General features: G+C 41.5%; 1 protein-coding gene and 1 long non-coding RNA gene across 4 annotated transcripts in view; one reads left to right on the forward strand and one right to left on the reverse strand.

Annotated features, from left to right (window-relative positions):
• Positions 1 to 14,838, reverse strand: part of LOC310693704 — a 354,955-nt gene that overhangs the window by 286,580 nt on the left and 53,537 nt on the right. The gene's annotated exons all lie outside the window — the stretch shown is intronic.
• Positions 1 to 14,838, forward strand: part of OTUD7A (OTU deubiquitinase 7A) — a 117,348-nt gene that overhangs the window by 61,726 nt on the left and 40,784 nt on the right. For 2 of the 3 annotated variants that reach the window (XM_083475671.1, XM_083475670.1), the window contains one exon: positions 7,113 to 7,267. In XM_083475671.1, the coding sequence (XP_083331797.1) occupies positions 7,117 to 7,267 (151 nt within the window). In that variant the 5' untranslated portion in view covers positions 7,113 to 7,116. Of the gene's footprint in view, positions 1 to 6,378; positions 6,639 to 7,112; positions 7,268 to 14,838 lie in introns of those variants that run through there. The other variant, XM_083475672.1, reaches the window with a different exon arrangement.

Consider the following 14,838-nt stretch of genomic DNA (forward strand, 5'->3'; position numbering starts at 1 on the left):
ATTGCCTCCAGTGTCCACATTGCTGTGGTCTCTTCTCCCTCTTTGTCTAGTTCTCTCTTGAGTTGCCTCGAATAGAGTAAGGCTGCCAGAGAGCTAAATGAATAAATGGCCTCCTTGAGTGCTCACTGCCTTCACAGGAGAAGAAGTGAACCAGTTTTTCACTTATTTGCTCTGAGAAATGGCAGAATGATCTCACAATTTCTGTCACAGTTTCTCTACTTTAAGCTTTCTTCTCACCAACTCCTTCTAGAGACAGAGCAGACAGGGCCCCAGTAGAAGCTAACCTTAAAATAGGAGAGGAAACACAAACTATCCGTTCATGCTTCTTTAGCCCCATCCTAACCACAAACCAATTAATTAGATAGAGTCTCTCAAAAACTGTCTAAAACTACTTTAAGGAAAATGATGTGGACAACATAAAATAACCCTTCTCTGGGACACAAAGCTGTCACCAGAGGAGCCTGCACAGAAGGGAAAGCATCCCTTAAAAAACAAACCTCCTCAAAAATTAGCAAAATAGAACAAGATATCTTGGCCCTCTCAATATGCTGCAAATAAACAGGAGCCAAAAACTCATTACTGACTCACTAGAATTCAATAGAACAATGATCAACATCCTATACTCAAAACATTTTTGCAAAATGGAGGGAAGAACTCCAGACTATTAACAAGCATGTGCAGGAAACAATCACTCAAAACAAGAATACACTACATCACCAAAAAAAGATGGCAGCATAACGTTCTCCAAAGAAATGACCTCAGAATTTTACTCCAATCTATACACCTCCCACAATCTGTCTGAGCAGGAAATTAGAAATTTTCTAGCAAGACTGACCATGCTAACCTGAAATGCAGAGGAACAAGAATGAATGGACAGTCCTATCACCCTGGAGGAAATAGAGATGGTCCTCAAAAACCTGAAACCACACAAAGCTCCAAGCCCGGATGGCTTTACAGCAGAATTCTACAAGAAATTCAAAGAAATCCTGATGCCTTACATGATCCGCCTATTTAATGACATCATAAAAGGAGCCCCCATCCATAAAACCTGGACCTCCTCCAAAACAGTCTCTATCCCAAAACCACTGAAACATACCTTCAAAAGTAGAATCATACCATCCAATCTCATTGATAAATCAAGACTACAAAATATTCACATCAATCTTGTCTAACTGCCTAAAAAATTTCCTACACAAATTAATAGCCCCAGACCAGGCTGGGTTTGTCTCTGGTCACAAAATAACAGATCCCATTAAGAAACTACTGAATCTGATTGAACACACATCCTCAAAGCCTTTGATTGTTTGGAACGGAAATATCTAATAGCAGTATTAATGAACTTGAAGCCTCAGCAAAATGCAGAACCAGCAGCATGGACTCATATACCACAGCAATCCAAAAAGGCACAAAACAAGGATGCCCACTGTCTCCCTTCCTATTCATCCTGACTCTGGAACCCTTAGCAATTTGACCCTGGGCAGCTCCCTGACATCAAGGGAGCTGAAATAAAAGGTAAAACCTGTAAATTAGGGAAATTGGCAGACACCCTGATGGTAATGGCACCAGACCCCATAAACAGCAATCACCCTAACCAAAGAACTCAATCCATTCACAATGGTGTTGGGCTCACAGGCAAACTTTGCAAAATCTGAGGTTATGTGTGCCAACATCTGCTCCTCATGTCCAAAAAGAATGCACCAACATCACAAAGATAAAACTTTGCCCCACCAAATTCAGATACTTAGGGGTATAAATAACCAAAAACCTCAACAAACTATACCTCCACAACTACAACTCCCCGGGGTGAGAAATTAACAAAAAAACCTGAAAAAGTGGAACAATACCAACTTCACCTTCTCTGACAATTTAGCCATGATCAAAATGATCACCCTCCAAAATTAACCTACCTATTCCAAACCTTCCCAATTTTGATTCCCCCAACCCTACTTTGTAAATGGCAGAAAAAACTACACTTATTTATTTTCTCACACAAAAAACCAAGAATAAGCCCCAAATACCTGCGCCTCCTCTCCTCAGAAGGAGAATGGGGAATTCTCAATATAGAACTGCCCTGCATTGCCAGCCAACTGCAGCCCATAATTCCATACATGCTAGAAGACAAGACGGAACAATTGGTACACTTGGAGAGAGACACAATTGAAAACACCCCCATCACAGCGCACCCATTCCTCTAAAACAAACTGAGGAAAATCCTCACAGTGCTAAACAGGTTCACACAGTCCATGCTTAAAGCATGGAAGGAAAAGGTAGGTAAACTGTCCCCAGCCCCACTAACCTCCCCCCCAGCTCACTGTCCACTATCCAAAAACTTCTAAATGAAACCTTGGCGAGCCAAAGGCTTATACCGCCTATCAGACTTCTACAAAAATAATAAACCCACACCAACACAAGAAAGACAAGACAAACCAGGAGACACCCAAATACCCTGGCTAGCACACTACCAACTGTACACCTTCTTAAACAACCCAGCAGTAGGAACAGCAGCCACTAGGCCCGTGACCACCTTTGAAAACCTTCTCCTGGCACCAAAAGGACATGGCAAGTGGATGATATCCACAATATACAAAATACTGCTCCAGAATCCCAGAATCCCTCTCATCTCAATCAAAAAACAATGGGAGCATGGCATAGGCTGCGAAATAAACCCTGCCCAGTGGACTAAACTGGTCTAAACCTCCCTTGAAATCCATGTCAGCCAAAAGAAGGGAACTCACCTTGAAACCTATCTATAGACGTTACCTAACACCACAGAATTGGGCACTGATACACCCAGGAACATCACCAAAATGTTGGAGAGGTTGCACCTGTACAGGCACAAACCTTCACATGTGGTGAGATTGCCCCAAAATCCAAACCTTTTGGATAGCAGTCCTATAGGAAAAATGCAAAATAACTAGACAGGTATTAGAAGCCACCCCAGAACTAGCCCCGTTGAATATTTTCTAATACAATAACACACACTCACACTCAAAAGCCACCTATTCTCAGCAGCCAGGAACATCATATCTAGACAATGGAGGGGCCTGTCAGGAGTGGAGACGGACCAGTGGTATGAAACTGTATGGGAAACAGCTTTACTAGAAAAGCTAACCATCAAATTGAATCTAGCATGGGACAAACAAAAGAGGATGCCTCCACCCCAGTGTGACTCCTTTTTATTACACAGCCAAACAAAACAACAACAAGACCCACCAACAACATATGAATTGATATGGCTAACTTGACCCAACAACCCTTCCCCCTCTCACTCGCAAACAAAACTCCCTGCAGTCAACTGAAGGCAAGCAACCAGGCCCCGGGCCCCCACCTCTCTAATAAATGAATAGAAAGAGCACCACACTCATGTGACACTGACAGTACACTAAGAATGAAAGTTTATGACCCCTCTTCCCCCCCCCCCCGCTCTTCTCTCCCCCACCTTATACTGTATACAGCATTAAAGTCTCACATGGATCTGTAGAAAAGACTTTATGATCTCAAAATAGAGACGATGTACGTACTTTTGTAACCCAAGAAGATATTTAATAAAAACCAGCGTATTTTTCACTCTATAAGATGCACCCGACCATAAGACGCACCTAGTTTTAGAGGAGGAGAACAAGGAAAAAAATACTCTCTCCCTCTCTGCGCAGCGCCTCTCCAGCAAAGCAGGAGGAGAAATGGAAGGGGCTCTGTTTCTCCTCCCGCTTCACTGAAGAGGCGCTGCGCAGAGAGGGAAAGCTGCGCAGTGCCTCTCCAGGGAAGCGAAGTCAGAACAGCAAGAGGGATTGCTGTGCAGTGAAAGCAGCGATCTCTCTTGCTGTTCTGGCTTCTGGGATAGCCGTGCCAAGCCTCTTCAGGGCAGGGGGAGCGTTCCTCCCGTTGCCCTGAAGAAGCTTTGGGCGGATATCCCAGAAGTCAGAACAGCAAGAGGGATTGCTGCTTTCGTGATCCCTCCTGCAGTTCTGGCTTCTGGGATAGCTGCGCAGCCTACATTCACTGCATAAGACGTGCACACATTTCCCCTTACTTTTTAGGAGGGAAAAGGTGCGTCTTACAGAGCGAAAAAACAGTAACGGTAATAACAATAGTAATAATAATGCTAAGTTGTGTGTGTGTGTGTTGTACAGATGGGGTGGGGGTGCGGTAGAGAAGCAGGTAGCTCTTGCTTTACAGCAATATCGTAATGGAAAAAGATTGTGCTTGCATTTCCTCAGCTGTGACTATTAGTTCCATTAGCTACCTACACACTAGCCCCTATTCCAATGAGTCACTGTCACATACTGGTGCGATTGCTGCTTTTCTCAGCAACTGGATGGTACAGACAGCTGGCGGTAGTTGTTGAACACACATTGCATCACTTAAGTTGAGAACAACTAGATCATTGTGCACAGGAAACAGGACTTCCTACCTCTTCAGAAAGAACTCTGTGCACAGAATTTATTATGTGATTAACTTAATATGTGCACAGTCTGCACTCTTCTTATAAGGTGTTCCATTTATTTTAGGTTATTACTGAGGTTTTATGCTTACTTAAGGTTTTCTGTTCTATTTAATATGATTCATGTAAGTTCAGAGTTATACATGTGGGATTTTGGAAGAAGTATAGTTGGCCAGTGTGGTCCTGTTGGCAATTCTGGCCCGTTGTGTGATGACACAGGATACAGCCTTTTCTGTTGTGGTGTCCACTTGTGGAACTCCCTCCTGCTGGAAGTGCAGTCGTTTCCCTTGTTGACACTTTAAGATCAAGTGAAGACATCTTGGTTTCTCTTTGGAGCTTTTCGGGGGAGGTGAGCTAAAAAGCTGTCTGGTCTACTGCAGTGGTAATTTTGTGATAATTTCAGTTTTATAGTTTTAAAATTTATGCTGTTACATGGTATGTTTTATTGGAGCTTTGTATACCTCTGAGGGATCCTTTGGGGACGAGGAGAGTCTATAAGAGTGTAGCACCCCCCCAGGATGCTGGACTACATAAACCATTGGTCTGATCCAGAAGAGCCGCTCTTAGGTTCCTACTAATTTGCTCTAGAAGTGGAAATTGCTATAGATATTATTTCTGTGCATAGTGGCAATATGACCACCAGTTTTATGTGCCTATAAATTATCTTAATTGAAAAACACATGCTATCTGTTATCAGATTTTGAACAGTTGTGTGTTTGAGAAAGAGAAAGAATTAATTATTTGCTTTAGCCTTCATTGTGTTTTATTTGTATTTTTATAATGTTTCTAAATTATGAAGATATTTATAGCTTACATATTTTATATTAAGGGAATATTAAGGGTCCGCCCTTGGTTGTGGTGAAGAAAAGCAAAATATATAATCAATAAATTACTCCATATATAACAAAATAAGCATTAAAATAAACACTTATGTGTTGCCATGGGGATTTCACTGAGAAGACAATGATATGACCTTTATTGCAAAAAAACCATTTTTGATCCATCTGATTTGAATAATTATTGCCTAATATCCCAGATCCAGATGCTCTTGGAGGAAACTGATTTTCTAGATCTGTTTCAATCAGAGTTTAGGCCCGATTTTAGCACAGAACCTGCTTTGGTTGCCCTGCATAGTGACCTCTGTCAGGAGAGAAACAGGGGAAATGGGTCTTTGCTAATACTCCTCAACTCCTGAGCAGCTTTCAGTACCATTGACCACAGGATCCTTCTGGAGTGACTGTCCAATTTAGGGGTGGCTGGCACTGCTTTGCGGTGGTTCCAGTCCTACTTGGATGGACGTTCCCAGAGGGTGTTACTTAGGGAATGCTTTTCAGCCCCATGGAGCCTTCAATGTGGAGTTCCTCAGGGCTCATTCCTATCCTCCATGTTGTTTAACATCTACATGAAACCGCTTGGTGGGGTTATCTGGAGGTTCGGAGTACCAGAACTTCATTATTTGTGCTTAATAACAAAGCAATAAAATACATTACTGTTAATATGAACTGGGCTACATAATTTGACAGTAAAGAGCCCTACAATGCTTGGCTGTTGCTGTTTTGTTTTGCTTTGGTTTGGTTTTTTTAATAAAAAGAAAACCTTTCCCCTAAATGAGTCTACAGTTTCACTTTAAATACTAGAGTGTGACAATGGCTAGTTTTATCTTGAAAGTAGTTGGTTTCACTGGGTGGTTGGGCCATGCCTTGGTGGAGAAGCAAAGCATAGTATCTTTCATGTACTGACATGACATATCATCATATTGCTCCTAAACTTGATTGTGATGCAACAAGGGGAGTGCAACAATGAAACAAGGACTGCTACCATGAGATAAATATCATTGTATACAGCATTGGGCTCTCCAGCTTGTCATCTCAATTACAAAGCCACCTCACACTTTTAATATGAGAAGCAGCAATCTGGGAATTGCCCTGGGAATAGTATTCACCATTCTCCTGATGATTGCTATCATTGTTATACTCAGAAGAGATTCCCTAACATGGCTGTACAGAAGTCTGGTGAATCTTCCCTCTCTGACAAAACAGACATCACCAGTTGCTTCTGAGGAAAACTCTAGAGAGACAGAAAGGCCTTGCGATGAAAGAATTAGTAGCTCTGCATTGGAAGAGAAAAATGATAGTGGTCATCACACTTCAGCCGAGGTGGAAGGAAACGTGGAATCCAATGCAAGCAAAACATCCAGGCATGGACTGATAAATGAAATGATAAGATTGTGAGCCTATGGGCAAGACTTGTAGTAGTAGTAGTTTTGCCTGTTTTAATATTTCAGTAATCCCTACAAGAATTATCTAAGGTTGTATATGGAACTATAACTGTGGAACTCTTTCTGAATTGATATATGCCTATGCTAGAGCAATCTTTCTCTGCCCTGCTGCCTTTAACTGAGACCTGTAAATAGAGTGTGTATTTCAGAGCAGAATTTATTTTTGCAGTTTATTTTAACCAATCAATAACAATCTTGTGGGGTGGAAGATGTGAGAATGTGTGCATGATGGGTTTGGGTATGATAACATTGGCTAGAAATGGAACAATGACAGCGACTGCAGCAAGAATGCTTGAAAATGTATAATGATTGTCAGCATTCCAAAGTTAGAAAGTTGACGTGGCACCTTTCAATAACCTTTTCTATATAATGACTTTATTTTTCTCTTTCTAGATGGATGTCTTGTAGCCTGTTGCCAAATCCTGCCACTGCTGCACATCCAGCAGTACTTCTACATGATCCCATGACTCTTGATATGGATGCGGTCCTGTCAGACTTTGTTCGGTCCACAGGGGCAGAACCGGGTTTGGCAAGAGACTTGCTAGAAGGTAAGCTCAAGACTAATGGATCTCAGGAAATGATTCTTCATCATCGCCATCATTTATTAGTGACTTTAATAAATAATAATTCATAAATGTTAGCTTTCCTTACAAAAGTGACCCATTGCAACTTACAAGCGCAGTATAGAGACTAAAATCGATTGTAGCAGACAAAAACAAATCAATAGGTTTCCTTCTCTCCATTCTGTGGAAAGATTCTTATTTTATACACTCCTGATCCCATGTTGTAGGACTTTCCTTCATCAGGCCAAGATGGAAGTTGGACTTTTATGAAGGATAACTTTTTGGTTTTCATTCTGTTATCTCAGAGATCTCAGGAAGTTTCTTGGTTTGTTTTTTCACTTTTTTTGAGAACAATGTGGAGTGCTATGGAATATGAATAGGTTCCCTGATTTAAAAAAATTATGTACAAGTTTTAGCATTTTGCTGCTCTGCAAGGGCTGAATGGCTGTTCCCGTTCACCGTGTTGGGACTTGCACAGAAGAACTTTAAAGTAAGCTCTGTCCTCGTTTGGTGAGAAGTGGTGGTAGTGTGTAGACAACACTGGATCCCCACAGAGAACATCTTAGATTGGACTCAATATTGACAGCCCACTTCTGAAAAAGTATAGACTGCTACAGAAACTGTCCATGGCAATTTAGGCAACCAGTTCCTGTTTGTGGCAAAGTGGCCTCTCACCCATTAAAGAGGCCCAGTACTCTCTGTTGTGTTAGTACAGTGGACTATTTTGGCTACCCTTCTGGAATATTTGTGGTGCACATGTTTAATGTAACTATTGCTTTTATCACAGACTCTGGTAGATAATTATTTCAGTATAAAACCAGATTATTTTAGCAAATGTGATTAAAATTGATAATTTTGAAAACTTCATCTGAACTTTGCTGTGTTTTAGGAATTGAATGTGGCCCTTTAATGACTTCAAGTTTAATCATTCAGGCTTCAGTCCTGTACCTTCTTGCCTGAGAGTAAGCCCCATTGAACTCAGTGGGAGGCCACTTTATGGACACCTACAGAATGTGATGGGAGGTTGAAATAAAAATGAAAGGAAATGTAAACTGAATATTGCAATTTCTGATGTCAGATTTGTGTCCTAAATTAAATTCCCAGTGGGGGGAACATTTCAACCTCCCAGAACAGACATAACCTAGAAGTAACTATCCTTGGCATACCAATGTGTCTGTCTTATTTGTTTTGTATATTACTACTGTTAGAGTTAGTGGGACACGGATGGCGCTGTGGGTAAAACCTCAGTGCCCAGGACTTGCCGATCGTATGGTCGGCGGTTCGAATCCCCACGGCAGGGTGAGCTCCCGTCGTTCGGTCCCAGCTCCTGCCCACCTAGCAGTTCGAAAGCACCCTTAAGTGCAAGTAGATAAATAGGGACCGCTTTATAGCGGGAAGGTAAACGGCGTTTCTGTGTGCTGCGCTGGTGCAGGTTCGCCAGAGCAGCTTCGCCACGCTGGCCACGTGACCCGGAAGTGTCCTCGGACGGAGCCGGCTCCCAGCCTCTAGAGTGAGATGAGCGCACAACCCTAGAGTCGGTCACGACTGGCCCGTACGGGCAGGGTACCTTTACCTTTACTTACTGTTAGAGTTATGTACAGAATACTCCCCACTTACGCGGGGGTTACGTTCTGGGCCTCCATGTACATCAGTGAAATGCACGTAAGTGGGGAGCACCCTGGAGAATCCTAGTGGCTTGCCAGGAGACCTTCCTTAGAGGCAATAGAGGATGCAGCGTGTCAGGGCTGGAGTCAGACGCAAGTCAGCAAGCAAGGAGCAGACTTTGTCAGAGAAGTTAACTCTTTATTCAAATAAATGGCATACAACTCTGCAACACTTCCCAGTAACTCTTGCCCCTATAGAGCAATTGCTAGGACTGATGGTCCTTGCTTTCAACCCCCTCTAAGGCTCTTCCTCTGCTGGATGTTTCCGAAGCAGTCTTGAACTGTGCCTGCGCATCTCTAATCTCTGCTCCCCTCTACACATCACTCTGTGTGACCTTGGAGACAAGGGAGGAGAGGAGCTTGTCACAGTAGGAGAGGCAGGCTCCCTGTATTCTTCTGCAGCCTCTTACCCCATCTCCTTTGCTTCAGCCTCTGATTCAGAACTGCTCCTTGTCACAGGCTCTCCCTGCTCACTAAATCCTGTTGCTCCCTCAGTATCTAACAACTCCTCCCACTCTTCTCCCTCTGACCTTTCCTCGGTGTCCCACCACCAATCCTTGAGCTCTGAGCCTTTCTCCTCTGGGCTTTCCCTTGGGCTTTCCTCCAGCTGGTTCCTCCCACCACTCCTCATCATCCAGCCAGTCCCTGACACAGAGGGCTTTGTGGAGGCTGCTCAGCCTCCCCACATAGCACAGCAGCAGCAGCCGCTTCCCCGTGCGTCAACTGAGCAGCCAAACAATGTCCCGCTGCGCCTCCAGCTGGCATGGAAACCCTCCCCAGATCCCAAAGAGGACATCCTCTTCCAGCTCTGGGGAAGGTCTCACAAGCCAGGAGGGCTCTCCCGGGTGCTCCCCACTTCTGGGTTCCACTTCCAAGTTCCTGGCGCTCCAAGTGTGCATTGTCGCAAGTAAGTAGATTATGCACAAATGGAGAATTGCCTGCAATCAGCACTCTTGGTATTTGCCTGCATTTTATTTTCCCCTGATTTAAGAGTTTACAAATCCTCTTCCCAGCATTTGTAACTCATATACCCGTGGCAGAGTTAGTGTGGTATTAGCACTTTATAATTTCTTGGGTTTTGTGAGGAAAGTCACATCCTAACAAACTTAGTGAAGAAATCACTGTGATATTGCAGCATTTTTTTTAAAAAATAAAACATTAATTTTAAATGGCAAAAAGAGCACATTTGTCTAAATCAGCGAATGATACATTTGTTCTTTTTTGCGCTAAGCCATCTGTATCAGAACTATATCGCCACCTGCTACTTGGAATAATTATCACCCACCTCCAGCTTAATATATTGCTTAATTGAGGTAGGTTCAGTTTGCCACAAGGGAGCCTGAATGACCACAGTCTGGTGAACTGACTCAGCATTAGTTAATACCTAGGTAATCCATCTTTGTGTACCCCCAATGAGCACACACTTGATAGGCACAGGCCCAGTTTTCCACCTACAGGCAATGGTGCATATTACCAAACTTTTCCGTGTATAAAACTAGGGGTTTTTAAAAACTAAAATATAATGTTAAAAAGGGGGGTAGTCTTATTCATGGGGGCAATCTCCCCCATTTTCTTAATGTTGAGTCCACAAAAATAGAGGGTGTCTTATACACGGAGGCGTGTTATACACAGAAAAGTATGGTAAATCATGCCCAACATTATTCTGCTAGCTATTCAGGTGATACAGAAATCTTCTCCTTCTTAAGAAATGAATGTTAAAACTTGGCTAGAATTTGAACATTTTAAAGAAATTTGAGGAATGAAATATTTGCTAATAATCAGAATGTACACATTTCTAACATCTTAATGTGAAATGTTCCTTTTTGAATTGTCAGGAAACCTGTAGTTTGCCATATATATCAAAATTTCTACCTCCCTCAACCTACAGAAGTGGTTCATCTGTTTGATTGTTCACAACCATAGTTTGTGAATTGTATCTTCATTTACAAGCCATTAACTAATGCTCTTTTCTTATCCCTTATTGTCAACACAACACTGGCTTTCTGCCAGTCAATATCAATGAGAACTAAAAAGTGTGTCACCTTTCCAACATTTCCATATTTCATGTTCTTTTTCTGGTCAAGATAAATTGAAAATGCAGCCCTCCTGATTATTTTTGTAACCTGCCATCTGAAGACTTTGGGAATAGAATTTCCATTGTATTTGTCTAATTTGGGATCAAAATAAATTTAAAGTATTGAAATGAATCTAAATATATTAAGTGATTAATCAAAACATGTATGTAAAAGTGTGCTTCAAAATTATAAGATGCAAAACATTTCTACTTTTATTTTTTGCTTTTTAAGATGAAAATGTTCATTATAAAACCCAGAGCTCAGGCCATGTTATACACAAATATGTTCTGCATTTACTGTTCTCATCTCTGTATTTATTTTTTAAATTAAGCCAGTTAACATTTTAGGCAAAAGTTTCTGAGTCATAAAAAAAAATTGAGCTGGAATAGGTGGTACAGAACGTTATACTTCTATTTTTCCCCTCTTATTCCTTTTGACTGTCAACAATAACATATGTTGTATTTGAAACTGCATGTTCATTCCATTTAAACACCCTGCAAAGTAATTTGGGAATAAATGTGCCATTAAAAATAAATAAATCCTGAGCTAATACATACTGAATAGTAGGACTGACTTCTGCCATAACTGAACAGGTTTTACAATATCAAATAATGTTAAATTCTAACCAAACAGAGCCAGATTGAAATAATAAAAGAAAGATGGTTTCTCTTTTCATAATAAATGCAGAGGAGACTTATTATTACAAGGCCCGTCAGCGTCGCATTTCATTCTTACAAGTCTTACACATAGAATATTCTCTTGCTGGTGCCAAGAAAAGTCCTATGCAGTCCGTAGTGTATGTGCTTTCCCTGAGGTGTTTCTTTAAAAATAAAAATCTGGAGTGGCTATTAATACCTCGCGTTAAGATAATTCTAGAATGAAATGAAAGTAACATTTAAATAATAGTGACTGAGGGGGGCAAACAACCTGATTGCCTGACGTCAGCCAGCTTTTTAAACATTGCCATTTAAAATAGATGTCAGCATCTAAACTAGTGTTAAGGATTGTCTCATTGTCAGCCTGTTTTTGAAGATGGTCTTCTCAAGAGCCCCCCTTGAGGGAGTCTGGTGATTTCTGACTGTGCATTGGAAGATGGTTAAGTGCTTTCATCCTTCTGGTGTAAATGATGCCCTAATTCAATAGAGGAAAATGAGAGGCATTATGCTTTGATGAAAACGAATAATCATTGTATGGTTTGAGAGCCAAGGATTACTCATATGTCCTTTACGCTGACTGCTTTTTTGGCAGAGGTAGCTTATCCCATGCAACTCCTTGCATCAGCGTCCTGTTCAACTAAATAACAATGCTACTTGAGTTCTTTCCTTAGGAATAACAAAGCTTTTGCTATGATAAAAAATAAAGTGTTGTTATTGTTACATGTTAAATAATTATATAAATGCCATTTTTCCCTACAACAAAAAAGTCTCTCAAGGTAGTTGGCTTAGGCTCCAGTGTATTTTTAAACCTACCGTATTTTTCGCTCTATAAGACGCACCTTTTCCCTCCCAAAAAGTATGGGGAAATGTGTGTGCATCTTATGGAGCGAATGCAGGCTGCGCGGCTAAACCAGAAGCTAGAACAGCGAGAGGGAGTGCTGCCTCTTGCTGTTCTAGCTTCTGGCTTAGCCCTTCTGTCCCTTCCCCCATCTTCCAGAAAAGCCCCCAAGAGCCGCACTCCCTTTAAAGAGCCGTGCGGAGCGTCTGCCCTTCTCCCGCCTCGGGGAAAAGCCTGCAAGCGCCACACACACGCTCCATGCGGCTCGTGAAAGGGAGCGCTGAGCAGAGCCTGGGATGCATACGGGCTCTGCTCAGCGCTCGCTTTAAAGAATATTTTTTTCCTTGCATTCTTGAAAAGTTCCATTCTCATTATTAAAAGAATTGATGATTTTTAAATAACCTTTTGAAAAGTCACACATTTTCTGTTAAGCAGTTTTGTAGTGCCATTCCCTAACAATCTGTACTCTAGAAATGCTTTGCAGAGATATAAACTTGCTTTAGCGGTGTGCAGCCTTAAAGGCACTCCTACCTGTGGTTGGCTTCTGATATTTCTATGTGACTGCTGATACACAGCAAAAACAAACTCTTGAATGTTTCAACAGGAAATGTGGTAGAAAGTGGGGTAACACACTAATAGATGTATAAAAATGAGCATGAAAAACGTCAAATGTTTTCTGTCTCCTACCTCCATGATAACAGAATCACAAATATGGGAGTGGTTAAGTCATAACCCCCAACTGCCACACAGAGAGTTCTGATTGCTGGGAATAAAAAGGTTTATAAGGTCCCCCTCCTTCATTATAGTTAGTCTGAGAATTCTTCTTCCTTATTCCAGGAGGAAAAGTGTGATGGTGAGTTTTTCACCTTCTAAAATGCTGCCATGGAGACAAAGAGGGTTTCCCCCACCTTTGCGATCAGATATAAACAGTTTCCTTCAGGGAATTTATGTCTATGCTTGTTTTTAGCTGCTATGCTTGTTTTTAGCTATGTCACAGAAATCCAAAATTAGATTATTTTGCAGCACAAAAGAACATGAATGTGCAAGGCGTTAATGATCATGGCTCATCAGAAACTGCCACAATACTCATGGGTGATTGTTCAAGTTAACAACCCTGCCACGTAGTGTTAAAAATTATATGTACAAAATATACAGCCAGTGAAACCATATTTAGTACTGATCACATTGAAGTGAGGCAGTCTTGTACAATACTGAGAACTGCACAGCCTCTGCAAAATAGCAAACTCCACCTTAATAAAAGGAGCATCCTGTTGTCTGCTGGAATGTTGTTTGAAGTGCCCTCCAAATTAGTTTCCATGAAAGTCCATTGTTGTTCTTCGAACCAGTTTGTCAGGGCAGATATTAAGATAGCATTTATTTGTTTTTCAAGAAATGATCTGCAACAATAAAGAGAATTTAATGAAGTTTTGGTTGCTCTTTCCTTATTGCATGTATTAATAACCACCATCTTTTTTAAACACATCCCCTGCTGCAGCTTCAGTTATCTTCTTTGTGCTTATTTGCAACCAAGTCTGGCCAACAATTAGACCACAGCGCCAACCGCGAATCCCCATGATGGGTCCCATCTCCTGCCAACCTAGCAGTTTGAAAGCACGCAGTGCAAGTAGATAAATAGGTTCCGCTCTGGTGGGAAGGTAGACGTCATTTCCATGCGCTGCTCTGGTTTGCTGGTCATGCTGGCCACATTATCAGCTTAACCAGAGCAATAGCAAGGCCCATCATACTCATCTGGGGCTGTTGCAAATTATGTTTTCACCTTAGAAATTGCCCTAGAATCCTCTTATAAGACACCAGGGAGTGATCTTGACAAGATGATGGGGAAGGGGTTCTCGGAAGGTAAAATGTTTGAAAACCATGGGTGTACAACATAAGCATGGCACTTTGCTCTTTGACATATTAAAACACTATTATTATTAAAGCATAACATTATTTTCATGGCTACAGAAGTAACCAGAAATAACTTGAAAAATCATAGCTACCCGAAAAGCTGAAATATGCTTAATGGTGTGCAAAACATGCTCATCATAATTTGGAATGCGCTGAGTCTTCTAAGTATTTTTTAGAGAAGTCTTATAAAAAGCTTAGACTTCTGACAAGAATTCTCCAAAGCCTGAGAAGATGCAGCCAGATCCAGAACCACAAAGCTGGTAATGGTAGAGATGCTATAATTCGTCAGCTTTCCTTCTCTCTCTCCCCTACCGCTCCTTCCCAAATGTATCATTTTAAAACATTTAGGAGAGATAAAGTCCTTGGATTTCTCTCATACTCTTCTTTCTTTAAATAACTTGTTACTGGTGTCACC

This window comes from Podarcis liolepis (genome assembly GCF_965112155.1).
Source record: "Podarcis liolepis genome assembly, chromosome: 14".
NCBI lineage: Eukaryota > Metazoa > Chordata > Lepidosauria > Squamata > Lacertidae > Podarcis > Podarcis liolepis.